At 36.2% G+C, this 22,474-nt stretch overlaps 2 protein-coding genes across 4 annotated transcripts; one reads left to right on the forward strand and one right to left on the reverse strand.

Annotated features, from left to right (window-relative positions):
* The first annotated feature begins 207 nt into the window (after positions 1–207).
* Positions 208–8,125, forward strand: EGY2 (ethylene-dependent gravitropism-deficient and yellow-green-like 2). Its single transcript, XM_087332464.1, has 12 exons — positions 208–379; positions 2,295–2,400; positions 2,917–2,979; positions 3,057–3,104; positions 3,199–3,303; positions 4,038–4,112; positions 4,191–4,296; positions 4,402–4,495; positions 5,900–6,053; positions 6,625–6,832; positions 6,927–7,087; positions 7,740–8,125. The coding sequence occupies exons 1-12, from the start codon at positions 264–266 to the stop codon at positions 7,965–7,967; spliced, it is 1,464 nt and encodes a 487-aa protein (XP_087188590.1). The 5' UTR covers positions 208–263; the 3' UTR covers positions 7,968–8,125.
* Positions 8,126–10,691: 2,566 nt separating this feature from the next.
* Positions 10,692–14,947, reverse strand: LOC147853773 (zinc finger CCCH domain-containing protein 53-like). Of its 3 annotated transcripts, none has more exons than XM_087332266.1 (8): positions 13,511–14,945; positions 13,125–13,301; positions 12,514–12,686; positions 12,133–12,339; positions 11,838–11,940; positions 11,616–11,727; positions 11,373–11,471; positions 10,692–11,137 (listed from the first exon to the last, which is right to left on the reverse strand). In XM_087332266.1, exons 1-7 carry the CDS (start codon positions 14,908–14,910, stop codon positions 11,409–11,411), a joined length of 2,235 nt encoding a protein of 744 aa, XP_087188392.1. In that variant the 5' UTR covers positions 14,911–14,945; the 3' UTR covers positions 10,692–11,137; positions 11,373–11,408. The 3 variants fall into 3 exon arrangements, with proteins under 3 accessions (XP_087188392.1, XP_087188391.1, XP_087188393.1); XM_087332265.1 differs by having other exon boundaries at positions 11,616–11,730; positions 13,511–14,944; XM_087332267.1 differs by lacking the exons at positions 10,692–11,137; positions 11,373–11,471 and having other exon boundaries at positions 11,616–11,762; positions 13,511–14,947.
* Positions 14,948–22,474: the final 7,527 nt, after the last annotated feature.

Genomic DNA, 22,474 nt, shown 5'->3' on the forward strand with positions numbered 1-22,474 from the left:
ACGTTAATATATCTCTCTCTCTCTCTCTCTCTCTCTCTCTCTCTCTCTCTCTCTCTCTATATATATATATATATATAAATATATCATATATGTATGTATGTATATCAATATGTATAATGTATGTATGTATATGTATACAGTATATGTATGTATGTATGTATATCTTTGGAGGTGAATGCACTTGGGAGGATAAGTAAAAGCCCATTCTACTCTGATTGGCAGATACACAGACACAGAGACGGTCACAGTTACAGAAGGAAGCTATGGTGATCCTCGTCCACTGCCCTGCATCGCTCGGCCTCTCCTCTCCTCTCAATGTCTACTTCAACCCTCGCCTCCCCGCCCCTCCACGCAACCGCCTTCCATTCACATCCAAAAGGTTGGGCGATTTGTTTTCCTTCATTTCTTTCTTTCTTTTGCTTGCTCCCTTGCATTCATCTCATTGATGTATGCACATATATATGTTGCATTTTATGTGTTTTTATGTTTATGTGTGTGTATATCTGTATATATATATATATATATACATATGCATTGATAGTATATTTATTCATGTGTATGTCTCAAGTTTTGTATGTGGCTGAACCATCGACTTCTGAAGTCAGTAAAAAGTTTATCACACTCATTTAATCGGTGTAACAAATTAATCAATTGTTTACCTCTCAGTTCTCATATTGTACAGTTACTCTTACTGTAAGATCTTAACTTCTATGCACAAAGTAGGAGAAATATAGGAGTTACACCCATGAACACTGAAAAGACATTGATTGCAGGAAACAATGATGCAATATATATATATATATATATATATATAATATTGGTTCTCATAACTTAGTCAATCCAAAAATAATAATTGTGCTTAAATTATGATAACATGCTAACTGTCACAGGGTTAGAACTTATATATGCATTATGAAACCTTGGGATCCCTGGATAAAGTCTCTTAGGGAAAAACTCCCAATACCCCTAAAATTTCCTTTATTTATCCAAATGCCCTAGTTAATTCCCAACAAAGAAAAAAGGGATGAATTGACCATATGATTGCTCTAAATTGCACATATGATCAAGCAAAATGGGATGCATTGACCATAAAATTGCTCAAATAGTGCATATAATTTCTTGACATGGGATTGACAAAGGGTATTTGGGGAATCAGGAAAACTTAGGAGCATTTGAGGAAATAAAGAAAAATCCAGTATATTCAGAGCTTTTCCCTAATTTTTATTCAAACCAATCATTTTCATATGTTCTTCTATGGTTATCATCCTTCATATTTCTATTTTTTCAGTCATCCACTCATGCTAGGTTCTGCATCCTCTTTTTTTCTAAACATCCTACCAACTCAATGTAGTTATTATAAAGGCATATCTGAACATTCATTGCTCTTTTTCTTACCCTTGATGTTTTCATTCAATACTAATAAGGTCTCCACATACCATTAATTTCATAGATTGAATAAGTTATTCATTGGATAGAATTCTAATTTTTCATAGATTGCATCACTCTCATTCCTAAAGTAAAGAGTAATTCTGTGAGAACTGAGAAAACACATCTAGCTAGATATGCCTACCTTGTAGACAGCCATATCCTCTCTGGCTGTCCAATTTCCCATTTCATTCATGATTCCAAAGTGTTTTACTTTTGAGAGGAAAATGTTGAGCACAGCGTCATATATATGTATGTACATACATAATGTGTATATTATATATATATATATATATGTACATACATACATACATACATACATACATACATACATATATATACACACACACACACACACATATATGGCGCCATGCTCAGCACTCTGCCTTTGTGCGGAGCGGTAGCACTGTTGCAGTCCACCAAGCATGTAGGGCCATTATTGTACCCACAAGGGTTTACAATGACAGTGGTGAAACCGCCTAGCATGATGGTTATGCTAAAAAGTTATTGGAATGATTAGAATGTAATTAGCTAACAGTGTTGCTGTGTTAACAGTTCAGCAATTGTATGGAATTAACTACCTCGAGTGTGATTTTGAGGGTATTAGCTAGTTTGGAGGGTGATAAGGTAATAATGTAATGTGACTAATAGATAATCCATTCTTGCAATTGCCAACTTCACTTCGGTTATGAACAATATTGTCAGAGAATTGTGTGTAAGAATGGAGACAATATATATCCTTTATTTGTACTCTTTATGAAGTTTTATCTAAAACATCACATCAAATTTGGGGTATTGTAATATCTCTCTGAAGTTATTGCCAAAGTATTTGGTCATGGATTTATTTATTTCTTAACATCTTTACCCAGGTGGAACTTGGAAAATGCAGTGGCAAACAGCAAAAGGACTTTCCATTTGAAAGCATCACCAGAAGATACCGAAGGCAGGTCTGAGGATGATATACCAGCGGACCAGGTTATAACTTGCATTTTAATTTAAAGATTCTATTTTTGTTTCTAGAATTACGATTTCAGATCTCAGAAAAACAAGTTTCATTTCTGATGTATCAAATAAAGGTGAACTTCAATTGCAGCAATCTAGGATAATTGTTTACTAATACCTTTGCTAGTGCGTTGGGTGTTCCTCTAGTGGCTAGTGTCATAAGTTGGTGTTATTAGAAACATAAGTGGAGAAACTTGTGGCTTATTATCAGATTAGGGGTACATGGTAGTCTATACATGAGTGCAAGCATTGTGTAGTTTCATGTCATCTTGTCTAGAATTAATTCAACTTCGAACTTGGTCTTCTTATGACTATGCCTTATTTCAACTTCTCTCTCATACATCTTAGGTTTCACATATATAGATTAGTATAGGCATAGTTTTGGAAGTTATATTTATGCTGGATGGGGTGCGTTATGGTAGAAAACATATTGCCCTTTGTTCTTGTACAGGAACTATCAAGTGATTGTAAACATTGCACTGCCAACAGGGTGATGCAGAGGTTAAGGCTGAGGTAGATGAAGGAAATGGAACGGACGCCGTATCTGAGAAGGTGCTATTCCCATCTCTTCATTTTCATTCTCTTACTCTACAGATGTCTTATGTGAAGCCATTTTTGGAGTACTACAGAATATGGAAGAGCCATTGCGAAGTGGCTCACTTCTTCCTGGTGTGAAGGTGAGAATGAAACGTTTATTTGTGGTTTCTTTTGAAATGTTCATGCTTTATTTTTTTCATGAGTTTTCCTTTCGTATTGTGCAATTTGTTGAAGGCTTCTGGAGACATTGGACAGATTCCTAAGAATGTGATTGACATTTTACGAGATCAAGTATTTGGGTTTGACACATTCTTTGTGACAAGTCAGGAACCTTATGAGGCAAGATCATCACGTCAATTGTTGATTCAAAATCTATTGTTATTTGGATTTTGACACTTTGTAAGAGGTTTAAGCGTTCTCTGTTTGTATTGCTTGGCTGTCTTTATTTTAATGTTTTTTCTTCATCTCCTGTGATTCCTATCTAACCTTTTGCAATCCATCTCTTTGACTTTTCTTTGGATCTGATCTTCTGCCTGTCTTCCTGCTTCCAGAAGAAAATATTGTGCTAATTATTCTGTGCTTTGTACCTAGTACATGTCCTTTTGACAATTTCTTTTATTCAGGGTTGGTAGGGACATGTGCTATCTAAGTGAGCTTTACTAGATCCCACATGAAGGGAATTCAAGGCTAGATGGAATATGTGCTATTGAAAGACAGTTTTACTACAAAGTAGCAAGATCAGTAGAATTAAGAGAAATAATCATAGAACCTTGGGTTATCATTATCTTTCTTTTTTCATTGTCCTTTCAGTGCCAAAAGTTACTGAATTCAGAATGATTTGCTTGAAATTAAGTTACGGATGCAATATTTCTCCTAAAGTTAGTGTCCCTAGGGAAGACCAATGGAGTGGGCCAAAGGGCCTTTTAAAGATATACTTTTTCCTGATTATATCACTTATGGGATAGTTTTGCATCATGTAGCTAACCTGAAAGAGGTAACAGAATATATAGCTCCACTTTTCCTAATTATCATATTAATCAGTAAATCTCACATATTATCTACACTTGTGTCAGGGTGGTGTTCTTTTCAAAGGGAATCTACGAGGTGATGCTTCAAAGAGCTACACAAAAATAAAGACACGATTGGAGGTGAATGAGAATGTTACAGTTTTCTAATCAATGAGCATTATATTATTCCAATCTTTAGTCACAGAACTTGTTCACCAGGATAAGTTTGGAGATCAATATATGGTCTTCCTTTTGTATAATCCTGAAGAAAACAAGCCGGTGGCAATTATCACCTTGAAAGAACTGGTGGAGCCAGATCCTCCAAGTAAGAATTTTGGAATCTTCTTAAACAACAACGTTTATCCTTATCTAATTAAAATGAAATATCAATCCTTGTTGAATTCGAACAAATCACTTTGGCCCATCATAGGAATACCCGAGTGGATTCCTGTAGCTGCTTTTGGCTTGGTTTCTATATACACGATTCTTGTGAGGAACTCACCTTCGTTGCAACTGGATTTCTTGTGAGTTTTCCTTCACCACAACTAGATTTCTTTTAAGTTTCTTGTTTGTATGCTGAAACGTAAAAATGATTCTAGTCACTTGGCATAAAGATAAATGCACTACCACCATTCAAAGATTGCTTGGATTGTCCACAGCTGAATATGTACAAAGTAGAAAACAATAGAGTGACCTAAACTGATATCATCAAATAGGATAATGAAAAGCATGGGTTAGCCCCACAATGTTGCTTAAGGCACCCTTTTTACACATGTTTCTAGATGGATTTATCATCAAGCCTTCGTATATGGATATACATCTATCTCATATGCAATGTGATAGGGTTGCTTAGGACCTTGCCACATCAGCTAGTGATTGAGACAGTCAGATGTACAAACAAATCTATGGAAGAACAGATCTGCCAGTTGTCTCATCAGGGTGGAATTGGAAGAATTCTTGTTTGCCATTGTGCTGTTTTTTTATGAGAAAGAGGCCGATAGCACTCCGCTTTAAACAAGGCTTCACCCCATTATGGAAGGTCATGGAATACGACGACCAACAGTGCTTGGGATTGTTCTTGATAGAACTCAAAGAGGCTTTGGGGGAAGTTGTTGAAGGACAACAATGCAGCCACAACAGCTCATTAGGAAAGAAAAATAAAAAATTTCCTTACTCAAATCACTCCTCATGCTACAAGTCAACCAGGACATTTGAAAGAGGTTACAATTGACTAGACAATAGTAATTTGTTGTGCACTTGGGCCCAGCCTTGTTATCCTCTCATGGACAGATAAAGACCATTATCATCGAGCACTGAAGGTGCTTCCTTCATTCCAGAGACCTCTCCATCTTGGATCAGCCCATGCCGGAGATCTTTCAAAGGCAGAAGTTTCAATATATCTTCAGTATGTAGCTAATGAGACTCTTTGGTACCTTATATTTACTTATATTGATTTATTTTGGTTTGTTGCTCTCAAAGATGAAACAAAATTTTAAGTGCACTCTTTCATCAGTCTCGTATGCCAATTTGGCCTTTCAAAGATGACACCATATGTTTCTTTTTTCTAATTTTTCCTTCCCAAGTACAATTTGATTGGTGACCAATTAAGAATTTAACAAGAAGCTAGTTTATATAATGCTAGAAAAACTGCAGTACATTATTCTCACCTTCCAAAGATTTCCATCATCTAGAAAAAATAATATGGTCTCAGGAAAAGCTGATCAGTGCTTGCTATAGTATCAGCATGGCCATATTGGTTGGGCTACTCTAATTACAGCTATACAAGTCCCTTCTTTGAAGTGGTTTGAGTCTGGCAAGCTGTGCTGCTCCAAGATACTGACATAGAGGAAGATTAACTTATGTCTCTAGTTAGTGATGGGCATTGGGCTCTCTGAAATAATAAACGTTGCTGTATTTGCATTTTTCAGGGCAAGTTTGACCAATTCTCAGGCTCTTTTGGAGGGTATTCCAGGAGCATTAGTGACCTGTGTGATATTAGCAGCACATGAAGCAGGTCACATCTATGCTGCAAAAGAAGTTGGTGCTAAGCTTGGTTTTCCATATTTTGTGCCCAGTCTGCAGGTAAAATTACTGAAATCTGCATGTTTTGTAGGTGAATATTATTAATCGAGAGGATTGGGTAGCTAAACCAACATCTTGTTTTGTTTTTGCATTTTGACAGTATAAATTTGCAAGAGCTGAGATGTTACAAACCTAATTGCATTCTCTTAATTTTAGCATTACAGTCTAGAAAAATCTGTCTAAAAAATGAAGTAAATAGCATATTAGTAGCTTGACTCTAAAATAATTGGAACACAAGCTCTAGTTGTGGTAGACGTACATATTGAACTAATGATTTCATGTGATATATCAGTAGATTGAATTAATGCTTTCATAGTCCTCAGAAGTTCAAAGAATCAATGTACAATCTCCATGATGTGTTCATAATGTTATGTGTTTTCCTTATTGTTGCAACCGTTGTGCTAATGCATCTTGATATATGGGGTTTGCATGTTTATCTTTATTCTTTGTTGGTTCTCACCTCACATTGAGGTTTCTCACTAGTAATATAAGTATCACGAAAAAAAGGAACTATATTCTCCATGGCTCTTCTTATCTTAGGAATGACTTTAAAACTTGTTTTCCTTCACAGCTTGGCTCATTTGGAGGCATAACGAGAGTGATGAACACATTAACTACGCGACAGGATCTATTGAAAATTGCTGCAGCAGGACCTTTGGCTGGAACTTTTATGGCGTTGTCCCTGATAGTGATTGGATTTCTCCTTCCACCAAATGAAGGGCAAGGAATACTTGTGAATGGAACTGCATTCCATGACTCCTTTCTCGTTGGTTCTCTTGGTAAAAGCTTATTCCTTTCTCAGATAGGCAAAAAATGAGGATGGAAACTATTATGTTGTTAATCAGAAAACAAATTGCCTTTATATTGTATCAGCGAAACTTTTCTTGGGGAATGCTCTCAAAGAAGGTGAGAATATTAGTATGAACCCTCTAGTGCTATGGGCATGGGCAGGGCTCCTCATCAATGGGATCAATAGTATACCAGTGGGTGAGCTTGATGGAGGCCGAATCTCGCAGGCTTTGTGGGGACGAAAGGTATGTATATTTCAGTCATGTGTTAAGAGAAAGTGCCCTGTGTATATACTTACTATTTACAAATTAAAATTGAACTTGAAAAAAGATAATGAAAACAAAAATAACAAGCATAAAGCTGAAACGAAAAAGGAAAAGAAAATATCAACAGCATAAGATGGCTAGTTCATATATAATATCATTTTTGTATGATACTTTAAGGCATTGAAAAAGGGGGCATGGGTGGCTCCAACCCCCAATGGTGCGGCGTAACCAAGGAGAGCAAGGAAGAAGAGAGATGAAGATAACACACATTTTGATTTAGCAAAAGACTCTCAGATTACAAAACGTTAGCATTTTACAAGCTTTTGTCATATAATTGTCGTGAGTCTACAGTCCATAATTCATGTAGATGAAAGGATTAACAGAGGTACATACATTACAAAATCCTTCCTTTAACGTGTGGGATATTTAGAGAGTAGCGTGCTATGGATTTCCAATTATCTAAGTAACTAAGGATGAATCTGATATACTTACAAAACCCTCCCAACTCCGCTGGCTGACTTGGTCGGAAAAGGGGGAAAGGAAAACAAAGGAAAAAATGTTTTCTTTCCTATACTATTTTGTTTTGTTTTGTTTTTGGAAGTTATAATCTCTTTGTTGTTTGCTGAACCAGGTATGGAGTCGGCTGAATGGAGTTTCAATTGCCTTGCTAGGGTTTAGTGCACTCTTTAGTGACGTTTCCTTATATTGGGTAGTTTTGGTAATTTTCCTTCAAAGAGGTCCCATGACACCACAGGCAGAGGAAATATCGAATCCAGACGCTGCACATGTAGCTGCTGGGATTGCTGTTCTTGTTCTCTCTTTGATCATCTGTCTCCCCTTCCCCTTCCCATTATCATGAAAATAGAGGGACACCAAAATTTGGCTTTTCTTTTCTTTTCTTTTCTTTTCTTTTCGACCTTTGTATATTTTTGTTCAGATCATCTACTTTGTATATTGTATAACTAACCTCAATTCTGCACCACATGTCTTATGTTCATATCTTTCTCTTTGTATTCATGAATCATGATATCCGCACTTTTAAAGGAGTGGTTCCTTGGGCAAAAAGGTAGTTATTATCAATCATCCTGTCTTCTTTTTAATAATTCTTATAATAGCATAATTAATTTTTTAACAATCATTTACATATTGTGTCTTTAAGTATCTTTAGATGTTCAGGTTCTTTCTACCAGAAACTTCAATATCCATAAATTATTACACTAATCCCTCAATATAATTCATGGATAATTTAGTGCAAGTGGCCAATCCCTGAATATAATTTATAGCACAGAATTGTACCACAAAGACCACCATACAACCCAAACAAAACCCTTCTAGATGTAAACAATTCTAGTAAGACGATAAGTTTTACTTTTTGCTATGCATGTGCACGCCTTGTTCAGGATCTAAAATTGTGTGGTCTGAACCACACTTTTGAACATTATTTCATGCATTCAAAAATATATGCTTGGTAAAAACCAGAATGCAAGACTTGCAAAATTTGTTACAATGTTAAGGAAGTGTTGATTCTAGAAGCTAGTAAATTGTGCATTGACTTCAGATAGAATCTTTATGATCTCCTTGTATAAAACTTGGTAAAGCAATTTGTTATCTGAGGTTAATCAATTCCCATATGTTCATGGTGATCCCACTTAAATCTCCACACTCAGGTCTTATATTGTCAATTATTGATACTTTACAAATAAAGAGAGACATTCTAGTTGAGCTATCACAATTGTGACAAAACAAATATGCAAAATAATACATGAGCGTTTCGTATAGAAAGAGAATTTCTACATCAACTAGCATCTCCTCTATAACCCATTATTTGCAATCTTGCGTATGAAATTGTATGTGTCAAGTTCACCAACTCACTAACCATGACTGTTGGCAGTAATGACCTGTGTAAGTTTACCATCTCACTAAATATCACTATTGGTCCACATAGGCCTAGTACAAAAAGAAAGAAATTGTACATGATTACAATCTTAATTAGGTTTTCCAAAGAGTTGTAGGCGTCAACATACAACATTTCCACCAACAAAGACAAAAGGTTAAACTCATGCTAGATACGCTACCTTGACACCGAAAAACAGTTATGGGGGTTTTTAGGGTTACGCGAGATATTAATGAATGTTCATTAAGATGTTTGCCAAGACAGAGAGACTCCTATATAGGCAACTTATACAGGTTTAATGGACAGTGAAATGTACAAGGTCCTTTGAATTACAATGACTTGACATACTAACAAAGACTAGCACAAAGATTTTTGCCAATGTTCCATTGGTCATGGAAATTAGAGGTCACATCATATTTTTCTAATCTGAAAATGTGAACCGAGCATTAATAAAATCGTTGTTTATCTCTAAACTGTAAAAAACTTAATAAATTTCTCTGCATAATCGTTGATTTGTATATTCATAAAATCACTTCATACTCAAATAAAGAACACAGATGCTGACTCCTAGATATTTTTTTAAATTTGGTTTAATAAAGGTTTTTTCATAAGCCTTGATGAGGAATGAGTAAAGAGAAGATTGTGCATCATGGAATATTGTCGGATATTGACAAGATGGAATTAAATGTGTCATTTATGAATTTGTTCAACCAAGGATATATAATCAAATATTAGACCAAAAAAATGAGAGATGCAAATGCTTTCAACCATAAAATCCTAATTATTCAGCCTCACTTGTATCCATCCACGTAAGAAAATCTGTTAGACTTTGACTTAATTGAGTGGGTGCAAAGACTTCAATACCAAAACAAATAATGTGCTATAGATTCCAAAAGTAGGTAGAAGAAAGTATATTATAGAGAATACATGCATAAGTAAACCACACATGCTTTGACATTACCACCTTCATAGTCAAAAGGCCATAATCATATATATGTTGTGAACTTGTCAGCAAATTTTCTTGATTTAGAGGTGAAGGATCTCCCCTCATGGTTTAATGTAGGTGAGATGTGTTGTAATTTGTAACAGATTTTCCTAGAAAGCCATGTCTCATTGATCTTTTGTTCCATGGACAAGCAAAAGGGCCATGTAAGTCTTATGTACATATGTGATGACTGTTTTTGATCGGTTGCATATGAGAGTCATCATGTGTTGCAATACATGTGTGAGAATCATGGGGAATGTCCATGTGTGCCTCTTATGCATATGTAGACTTTTGCCAATGAAGCAATTATGAATTTTGAAGGGGGGAGTGCAAAGTCTGATAACTCTGAATACAGGGAAAAAAGAAAACTGAAACTTATTTAAAAGAATTCTCTTCTCCTTCTCATAGAGTTTTGTTCATTCACACCACGGAAGGATTGTCAAACTACCAAGATAAGTTTTGCAATACATCATCGATAAACAGTAACACTGGTGAATATGGAGAATCATTCTCCTGGTGATTTTTACTCAAAGAATAAATTACCATCTCTACGAAGAAGTTGCATCGAAACAAGTATGACCCCCCCAGTGACCCTCGAAAAAATCAAACATTTCTGATATTTCCATTATCCTATCTACAATCCAATGACTATGCCCCTCCATCTCTCAAGCATATCATCATTCCATTGCCAAAACCACTGATAGAATCCAAAGAATTGGTTGCAAAACGATAAGAGGCCAATTAAAAGACCTTATAATAGTTGAATTACAAAAAAACACTCATGATCCATGAGCAGAAGTATGACAGTCAAGCCACAAAAAAGAGCGTAGATTTAGATACAAAAGATTATACAATAATGCATTAGTTTGTAGTATATTCTCGAGGTTTTTCGATTCCTTTGTTTTGTTCTTTGTTCTGGAGTAATCTCGATTGTTTCATTTCTTTCTAATTTTTCTCGAGCTGTTGTGAAGACTTTTGAATTTGGGAGGTCGAATCTCGACCAAGTGCGCACGTTTGTATATAACATTTGTGAAATAAAAATAAAAATAATAAGTAAACTAATAATAACAGCAATATTCCTGTTCCTCCTTCTCCAAGCAAAATAAGCACAAAATATTTTACTCTGTTTTGTTTTCCTTTTGATTCTGACCTGCAAAACAACCAAGATTTCATCTACAATTTCTTTGTGAAAAGCCTGATATTTGATGGGTCTATGATCAGAAACATAAGCATTTTTCATATTTTCAGGCACAATTGATAAATATTTATTCACATAAATTTGACAGATCTATGCAGTTAGTTTTATTCCTATTTTATCATCATGTTTACTTCATATGCAATTTGTTTGATGTTATCCATTGATTTGTGTGTGAAGAGTCATTTACCAGTATAGTTATAAAATATATGTATTGGAGAGCCAATCAGAACACATCACGAGCAAACAGCGTCGTTGCTCCCCAGCCATACTGGCCAGCATGTGTGTTCTGTATGCATACAAAGAATTAGGAAAATATGCATGCATGTATGTCATTGCTATGAATGTATTATGCATGTATGTGTATGCATGCATACGGATGTAAATCATATATGGATGCATGCATATATGTAATATGTATGTATATATATACCTGAGTGCTCCAAAGGTTACTCCTAACTTTTTGTAATGAAGTAGCTGTAACTGTATCTGTAGTATTATTATCTGTACCTCCAAGCTTTAAATTTAGGGCCTTGGAATTGGTCCTGCTATTTCCAATCAAACTCTAATCATATTCAGCCTCTTATTACCTTAGGTGCATCATACTTATGATGCCTTATTATACTCCACTCAAAAAGAAATAATAGAAACTCACCCAGAAACTGCAACCATAGTGGAATCACTAATCTCTACATCTTTGCTTTCACCTTCAAGAAGATCGAGGACAAACTTAAAATTGCTCGAGAGTAAGGACCCATCTGAATAACAAGAAAAAGGCAACTGAGCTTCTTCACATTATAGCATAGACCAATGTAAGAACTTCAAAACAAGACTATACAAACATATGTATACATACATACATACATACATACATACACGCATAACATAGCTATATATATAAACAAACACACAAACACAAAACACACACATGAACATATATTTGTTGTTACCATGGCCAATATCACCAGCAAGATCAAAATCGGAAGTATCTAACTTGGTCCCAATAGGGTTCAAAACAGCCTCCCCCATAGGTTCATTTCCAGTCATCTCAAGCTGGCCGAGCTTTTGCTCTACCACAGGAAGTTCAATGTTAAGCCTCTCCTCTTGCAAAATGAGATGGATATCTTGCCTTTCTTTATGAACTAGCCCTGATGATGCTGATTCAAAATAAATCAGAAAAGTCAAAAAATAAAATAAAGAGTCTCAATTTGGTTTTCAATAATAAAAAGATGGGGGGGGGGGGGATGACTACTAACCAATGTGAAATGAAGAGAGGAATCACAAAAATTAAAAACTGAAACTTTGAAAAAAGAAGGGAAGTAAATTTATACATTTTTTGCCTTTCTCCTTATATGGCTTCACAAGGACTCTTGCACCACATATATAGTGTGGGTTTCCTTCAGTAAGGATAGTCCTGACTGTGTCTGGATATATAAAGGTTACGAACCCAAACATCCTCTTCTGCTGGTGGGGTATCCTAACATCTTGGACAGGTCCATAAGCCCTGGTTCACACTCACAAAAAACATTCAAACTTACACATACATACACAAAAACTAAGTATGTCCACACAAAATCTAAAGTTTTCGAGTCAATGGATCAAAAAACAAAAATTAATACACCTAAACATATAGTATACAATTCACAAAAATTGAAAAAAAGTTAGTTAGCCCTTTATAGCCATGATGCGTTACATAGCTCCACAACATCTTTTCGAGTTTTTATTAAAAGCATCAAAGGTCTCTTCTCCCCCCTAAAAGTAAAATTACCTTTTACTTAAAAAGCTTTAGAAAAGGACTCTTTATGACCACATATATAGATATATACACATTTAACCGTACATTTAATGTGAATGAAATTCATTCATTGATAGGTTTTCCTAGTAAACTATTACTTAGGCATGTGGGTGTACATATGTGGAAGAAGAGATTGACATAACTCACCTGAAATGGATCGTGACATCCTCCTCACTAAAACTACTTTCAGCTGGAAATGTTAAGTAGATTTGCCGAGAGCTAGCGTTCATCGAATCAATGAGATCCTCAGGCCCCCGGCGTCCACCTTCATTTGATAAATGAAGGCCCTCCTCCAACAACATCACAGCATGCTGTCCATGAGGCCTACGCACAAAATGAAGAAGGAAAAACGAGAAAATATGAAACCCAGAAAGCATGTAAAATATCGGTTATATTGTCAGCAAAATCTCTCAAGATTAAGCAAATGATCCAAATGGAAACAAAAACCCAATGCAAATGCTAAACTTGCAGACAAATGGATGTGATTTTCAGACATTACACAACAAAATGGAGGGTGAGATCAATTTAAGCACCTTTCGATCAATCGGACAGTCCCTTTGAGCCTCATGAGTAGCCGGGTGAGGCTAAATCCAGCTTTCCCATGGCGTTGGCTCTCAGTCAAGTATCCTTCGGCTTGTAAGGATTTGCCAAACCTTTCATAATACATTTGTGGCAGCGATGCGATGGAGACGGGCACTTTCTTCCCTTTCAGAAGCTCCCTCAACTCCATCTCAAAGCTTTCAAACCCTAATTGTTGAGCAAAGCTATAGCCATCATCAGATCCAGATGAGTCAACTTCTACATCTCCATGGAGCGAGGTCATATTCGCATTATATCGGTCAGGCCCATCGACATGATGCGAGAAACGACAAGTATTCCCATGTTTGCAATAACCCCGAGAGAAGAAGAGGCAGGATCTAGTTATAGAGCTCATGTTCATGTTCATGTTGCTGCTGTTGTTATTGTTATTGTTATTGTTGTTGTTGCTGTTGTGAGAAGAAGAAGAAGAAGAAGAAGAAGAAGAGTGATGGAGTTTAAAGAAGTTACTACTATGTTGATGAAGAAGATGATGTTCTTCTGAAGCCATGTTGTAGTTGAAGGTGGGGGTCTTGTCATTAAACAAGCTCAATACCGAAGAAGGCGGAAGAGTCGGAGTCGGAGTCGGAGGAGCTAGGGCATTATTACTACTACACCATTGTTGGATGGTGTGAGGGTAAGGGATGATGGGTCTAGTACTGATGGAGCCATTCAGCTTCGGCGCGATCGTGGTGTTATAATTAGATCCCAAATTAGGATTACTGGTGTAGAAGCTTACCATGGAATCAGAAGCAGTCGAGGAGGCCATCGGCATCATCATCATCATCGGGGGGGAGTTCAAATTGGATGAAAGCCCAAATTGTCCGCTACCTCCCATCGTGGACATGGCGCCAGATGTAGCCGGAGAATTCAACTGCCCTCCTGTAGAAGAAGAAGAAGAAGAAGAAGAAGTTGCAGCCATAGGGCTCAACTGCCCAACTGCAACCGGTGACCCCCCGCCGCCGGCCTCGAAGCTCAACTGCCTTGGACCAACTGTCGCCTCAAAGGTCAACAACTGCCGCGGGGCCGGGCCTGCCCCACCCCCCTCTAAGGTGTTCAACAACTGGCCTGAGCTTCCTGTCCCAAAGCTCCCTTGGCCATGTCCACCACTCCCGGGCTGGACAGCCCTGCTCCACCCTGCACTCCCTGGCTTATTGTGGTTCATATGTAACCCTAGCTCCGCTCTGGCCTTGCTTACCATGGCATGTAAGACCTCATCAGAGCCCAAGGCCAGCATGAATAGCTCTTGCTCTGCCCAATCTTGGAGGAGCAAATACCCCATTATCTTGAATGCATTCTCCGCATCACTGCTTTGAACTCTGCTAAACAATATCCTTCTCACTTCCTCCACATCCATCCTTCTTATATAATATATATGTATATAACCGATATGTCCTTCAATCCCTGTATCTCTCTCTCTCTGTCTTTCTCTTTCTCTTTCTTTCTCTCTCTCTCTTTCTATATATATATATCATATATGTATATATATGTATGTATGTGTGTGTGTGTATTATATGTTTACCTATCTATCTATCTATATCTATATATGGATTCCATAAACAGGCCAAAGAAGAAACTACAAGAAACAGGGGAGAGCAGAAACAGAGAGTGTGTGTTCCTCCTCTGTTTCAGCTCCAGCCCCACTATACTATATACCACTGTATGTAACAATCTTTTTAAACCCCAGGAGATTCAATCCAAACCTTTTCTTTCTTTATTACAACTGATCCAAACCATACATACACATATATGTATATGTATATATATATATATATATAAATTTATAATGTATACACAAACATACATATATAATATTATAGGAGACAGACAGAGAGAGAGACAGAGAGATGAGATAAGATCATAGATGGTGTGTGTGTGTGTGTGTGTGTAGGTATATTCTCTTTGATGGTTTGTTGTTTACCTGAGTGAGAGATGTTATATGGTTTTGATGGATGGATGGATGGATGAATAATATTGGTCAGTCAATATTTGATCTTTTGATGTGAATATTAATTACTCCTACCACTACTACTCCTACTCTACTCTTATTATTATTATTATTATTATTATTATTATTATTATTATTATTATTATTAGCTGAAGTAAAGGCCACCACACCAGTTTGTATATATATGTATGTACATAAGTAGCTCTCTCTCCCTCTCTTGTGGAAAGGGTGGGTGAGAAAAAGGGTAAGTATGATTGAGTTAGTTGAAGTTACAGAGACAGACAGACAGACAGACAGAGAAGGGCTCTCTTCTTTATGTATTTATCTACACGGAAACAGAGTTTGATTGTTTTGTTCATTTCTTTTAATTTTATTCTCAATGGTCTGGTTTTTTTTTGGGGGTTAGGGTTAGGGTTAGGGTTAGGGTTTTACTCAAAAAGGCCATGGATGGATTGTGAAGCAGAGGAAGAAGAAGTTAAGCAGGCGCAGCAGACGTAGCTTTCAGAACAATTTTTAGATTTTATTTTTATTTTTATTTTTTAAATTTTTTAAAAATTCAATGAAAAACAAAATATTGATTCATAATAACAAAGAGAGGAGCATTGATTGATTGCTGAAGGGGAGGGAGGGGTTTTTTTTCCCTTAATTAATAAAGTAATCAATTTCTCTTATCTATACATATATATATATATATAATTTATTTTTTGTATTAATAACTTTTCAATAAATAAAAAACGTCCCTTTTCTTTTTCTGTTTGTTCTGTGGAGGGCCAACATATAAATTGTTTCTCCGTCTTTCTCCTTTTTGCTTTTTTTTTTACTTTTTGTCTTTCTTTTTCAGGGAAGTCTTATTGAGAACCAGTCAAAAATAATAATAATAATAATAATAATAATAGTAATAACAAAACATGCTGCACACTATCACATAAACATAAATTTCAAATATATATGTATATATTATTATATATATATATATATATATATATATATGCAGAGAGAGAGAGAGTCTAGACACAAAACACTGTGAATAATAATACCCATTATACAAATGACAACAATTGTATTTTGCTTGTTTCAATGGGTATTTATGTATTTTTGGGAAAAAAATGGGGTATTTATGTATATGGTCCATGTATGGGCTATATGCATGCAGCATATGATATGATACATATACATATGGGGTGTATGCTATGTGCTATGGGGCATGGGGCATGGGACATATATGTATGTGTATGTGCTCAAAATTATGGAAGAAGAGAGAGGTTTACCCACCTTCTAAACGAATCGGGTAACAGAACTGTCTTATCTTAGGTCGATATGGATATGTCGAAACCACCTTTTCTCATAACTTTTTATATTCCAAGCGATAAGAACGAGTTCTCTAACTAATTGAATGGGCGAACGACGGGGATTGAACCCGCGCATGATGGAGAAGAACATAGTCTAAAGATTGATAAGTTGAAACGTGATGTAGATACTACTATGCTAGGTATTGGAGATCGAAAACTTCGAATAACTCTAAATAAGAAAATTCAACCAGTTATCGAAATTAATGAGTCACGAATCAGTGACAAACCCAATAACATGCACAATTTTCTTGTTATTCCTTCGGGAATACGAAGAAAAGGCATGGGCATATATGTATGTGTATGTGCTATGTATGGGGCATGGGCATATATGTATGTGTATGTGCGATGGGGCATGGGCATATATGTATGTGTATGTGCGATGGGGCATGGGCATATATGTATGTGTATGTGCTATGGGGCATGGGCATATATGTATGTGTATGTGCTATGTATGGGGCATGGGTATATGTATATGTATGTGTATGTGATATGGGGCATGGGGCATATATGTATGTGTATGTGTGGGGTGCCCACGTGGGACGGGTTGTGTGTATTTTTTGTTTACTTTTTTTTATATTGTTTTGTTTAGGTGAGTGTCAGAAGAGAGAGAGAGAGTAGAGAGAGACTGAGAGAGTAGAGAGAGAGAGTAGAGAGAGAGACTGAGAGAGTTATGCATGCGGACAGAAATGGGAATACAACAAAATAGGGCCCCCCCCCCGGTCCAGCCAGCGTGGCACTGCTGACGTGGCACCCCTTTTCTTTTCTTTTTCTTTTACCTTTGTTATTTTTCCAAAACAAACTTTTGCCTTTTTCTATGACGTCGCTTTCTTCAGCGAGTTTTTTTTTTTTCCTTTTTTTTTTCTTTTTTGATTAACCACAAAAAAAAAGAAAAAAAAAAAAAGAACACTGGTTTGGGTTGCTATGTTTTTCTTTTGCTTAAATTTAATTAACCAATATTTTATTTTTTTTCTGTTTTCTGTTTTTTGCGTTTTGCGTTTTGCGTTTTGCTTTTTGCTTTTTTCTTTTTAAAGAGATTGGGTCACCCACACAACTACCCAACTTCCCACCCCTCTTTCCTCTGTGTTTTTTTTTTTCTTGCTCTTGTTTTTTAGGGTTTTCTTTTTGTCTTTTGTTTTCTAGTATGCAATGGTGGGTGACCCCTGAGTGGTCAGGCCAAACCTTCCATGAACTACTATGATGTCTCGGACCACGCCACCATCTTCTGGATCTCAACCATCACCGAGACCCCATCTACCTTCGTAAGTCAGCCTATGTTGTAGGTTGGTGGTTTTCGGGTCCGAGAATCTCGGATGCTAAGGAAGGAAGAAAATGAAGGAGGAGTTGAGCTTTTTTGCCATCCCAGGTGTTCAATGTTGGCCATATGTATCAATTTTACATCACCTGTTTGGCTCGCTAATGACTGATTTATTGAAATATACATCAATTCAAACTCATTACCCAACTATTTCATGAATTAGGTTTCAAACAACCTACGTTGTATTACCTAATCATTGTTTTTGTGCCCGATCATAAATACATCGTTGTGACTCGCAAAGTAATCCTTCTTTAGAAATGCCCGGAAAGTTTCTCGTGTGCATTGTAGTTTGTGACACGCTTGACCTGACCATATTTATACATACCATAATGTTGGTGAACAATATTTGGGGTACGTAACCCTACCCAATAACCTTGCAAGCATGTTTATCATTGGGGAAATATCACTTCGTTTTTCCACCTTACCATACCATATGCAATTCTCCATGTGTATATGATGTTTTAGGTGTGCTTTACTTTAGCTTCATCAAGTACACTTAACATACGTACATAATGCACATCTTATCTCAGGACAACCTTACATAACTTCCAAGGTTTTATACAATCTACATTGATTCTTGTGCACACTCAATTAGCATACATCATTATATGCTAGCCATTTCCCACTAAACCTTATGTGGTTGTGCACATTCTAATTGCTATTTATCTTTCGGAGTCACACCTTCAATGCTGCCCCAAGAGCTAATAATAGATCGTAAGAATGATCATTCCACCATGTGAACATAATCGCCTTTTGTTGTGTTAATAGTTGTATTTATGAAATTCTCAGTCTGCAAGATGTGATAATGTAACATGACGACGCAAATAATTGACACATTGGCAAGACCAATAATGCCATTAAAAAAATTATGAGTAACCATGCATCCACTTGTCCAATGATGCATCGGATGGACCCATTCCCCATATTATTTCCACTCAATCACTTTCAAGGGAGAGGTGGGACACCTCCCAAAAAGACAATGTGAATATGCAACCATATACCCTACATTACAACATGTAGATATAATAAGATGCATGGATGTGAATGAACTTGAACTATACTTTTGTGTCCTTGAAACAAGTGGAACAAACCTCTCAAAAGCTAAAATGTGCTTTGTCAGAGCCTTTGAAAAGGAAAAGACGTGAATATGCAATGAATGGTATCTATGTTCGCAAAAACCATGGGATCGACATTCAAACAATGTTCGCCCCAAAAGGTATTTACTTACTTTTCAGGAAAAGGAGGGAGAGCAAGGACTTTAGTATTTTTCCAAAAAAACATTTCTACTTCCATTAGTTAAGAAAAAGTACATAGGGTAATATACAACTCATATGTTACAAAGCCACTTTGCATGGCTACAAGAAAACACCATGTATAAATGAAGCAACAAAGCCTCAACACAGAATTCCCCACAACATGAGCCTCACACAACCCACATTCAGCAAAGACACCCTCCAATCTCTTCACAATTCAGCAAGGACTTTAGTATTATGAGTATCATGGTTCCCATAAAATAAGACAAGTTTAAGTATAACCTCAAGCAAAAGTACAATGCCATGACCTTACACACAAGGATAAGTTCGAGGAAGTTTTATCATTTCCTACACAATCTCAAGCATGTACATGCTAGTGGATGTTTGTTTTTAACTTCAAAATATTATGGATGTAAACCTAGCTTTAACCTCAAATGAGCCTACATGTCCTTGTTTAATGTTCAATGTCGTCGTGATATATATATGTATGTATGTATGTTTGTATGCATGGAAGACAAGGTCCCTTTGATGTTAGATATAAATCCTTCAATTAATTTAGCATTTGTTGAGGCGATTTGACCTATGGTGTGTGTATGTGTACACACATAATATATGTGTGAATGTGTGTTAATGGAAACATGTCAATTGCGTGGACCTTATGATCTTTTTCTATGTTTCTTTCTCATTATTCCCAAACCAAACGCCTTACATCCCTCAAAAAGAAAAAACTTTTAGTGAGTAATGGTGAGCAACTAGCAACAATTCTTGAATGTCTCAATATAGCATTTGTTGTGTTTTCGTTAAATTGATCCATTGATGACAGTTGCAAACTATTGTTGCCTTTAAGGCTAATAAATTGAAACCATTGATGGCATTTGCCCTTGATCCAAATAGTCAATACGTAAGACTCCATGTTAGGCTTGTGTTGCATATTTTTAATTCCTAGTTTTTAAGGTAGCAAATTACTACTCATACTCATTCAAGTATCTGCAACACATGTGGTCTCTTTAGGTTATTATGGTGTTATTATCCTACATGGATTGTTATGACAAGTTGTTAGTATTATTTTATGTCTATTTCAAATGATAAAACTTGAACGCGGCTTTTGCACAAGGCAAAGCCCCATTTACAATGCTGAAAAATGATACTTAAAAAAGAATGTGGATGCAATATCTCAATCGTTCACTAGCACACGACCATCGTGTTGATCATGGACCATGGTCCTACCTCCTTTCAGCCCTTGTCAAGCCATGTAAGAAGCTAATGCTTGGATAAGGAAATCAACCAACCAAAATAATTGTGCCCCCCCAATTAGCCATAAAATAGGACAAACCATATTATTACTTTTTGTGGGGTTGGGGAAAACACTGGTTTCAGCCTCAAAAAAAAAGAAAAGAATTACATTACACAATAAATGTATCAAAATAGAGTAAATCGATCTACTTTCGAATGATAATCAACGTGAAATGCAAATGGGTTAATCATCATGTATACATATCCACCACTGTTAATATGAAATGGGATCTCCATGAAACTACAAAAACTTGTGAAGGAATGTTTATTTACAATCACCATTCATATGGAACAACTTCGTCATTCAATTGACAAGGACGTTCAGTTGCTCTTTTGTTTTAGTTTGTTTTTAATGTTATTATTTATCTATATGGAATTATGGCAATGTCTGTGACCCCAACATTGGCCAATGTTGTCGATTGTGCCACGTTTGGTTGACTGGTGAATTACCAACATTCCATTATTTCTTTTTACTGGTGAACAAATATCTCATAAACTCTATTGGTATTTATGGTTGGAAAGACCCCACGGGGGTCCATCTTGTCAAGGGCCAAAATGACTAGAGGCTAGAGCCCCTCTTTTTTGGGTCACTTCAACCACAAAAGGGTGTAAGTGAACATGTTGTTTGTTTTTTTCTCTTTCTATGAACTAGCAAAAACAATTAGGGGCCCCTCTTATTTGAAGACATTTCTATATTTAACTATATGCTTTTAAAACTACTACCTCTGGTCAAACTTCAACTATACAAACTCTAGTTGAGCACATCAATCACTCTAGAATCTAGATTCCTTCTAGATGTATATCCTCAATTTTGCTTTTACAAGGCAACACCATCCCTAAGCTCCAATTGATATTCAAAATTGAAATTTGAGGAACGACTCAATGATGCAATCTTCTCAATCCATTGTTTGGAATGTGTTGGTGTTGTTTGTCTACTCAACAATGTCAACAACCCATGTGCACTAGCATAGAAGGTCTTCCTAGGGATTTGTTGTTGTCAAGCACGTTGGTAGATTGCATATTTGGTGGAACTTTGTGGCCACTGCTTCCCAATGTTTGATGATTGGGGCCATTGATATTTGATAGATCACCACTATTACAACAATTAAGATTTACTTATTACTCAATAGAGATAGGCGGTGTCCAGGAAAGTAGTATGAAGGAGTATTCCACAATGTCATACATGAGAGTTTGCATTATGTTATTCCTCTTACCCTCATCAAGACTGACTAATGACATTCTTCTTTGTTTAGTACACAAAGTATAGTATATAGAAACCAATTTCACCATGTGATTCCCAATAGGTTGATCATCGTTTTGTTGATCTAACGTGTTGTTGGGAGTTATTGTTACGTAATCTTCCCTCCTCATGCATTTATCCACATTATTCATCTCAACATCTGTGCATGTATCTGGACAAGTGGACAAGAATGTTGTGTAATTTTGATTAATACAATGTCGACAATTTCACGGATTCATATTGTCATGTGATTAATCCCATTAAGTGAATTGTATATAAGAACATATTATGTTAAAGGAATAAAAGAACATTTGCCTAGGTATAACTTATGAACATACCATATGATTAGAAGTCAATGATGGTTAGAATAGTTGCTTTAGTGACTGGACAATATTTGATTGATTGTATTCCTATAAGGCCATTTGACATAGACAATGGAATTTGCAAATATATATACTCCTACTACACTTGTGCATTTGCTCCTTTTAAGGCATCAAACTTCAACCTATTTAATCCTAAATCT

This window comes from Azolla caroliniana, unplaced genomic scaffold (genome assembly GCF_043228905.1).
Source record: "Azolla caroliniana isolate FFs.n. ecotype wild unplaced genomic scaffold, voAzoCaro1.0.p SCAF_16, whole genome shotgun sequence".
NCBI lineage: Eukaryota > Viridiplantae > Streptophyta > Polypodiopsida > Salviniales > Salviniaceae > Azolla > Azolla caroliniana.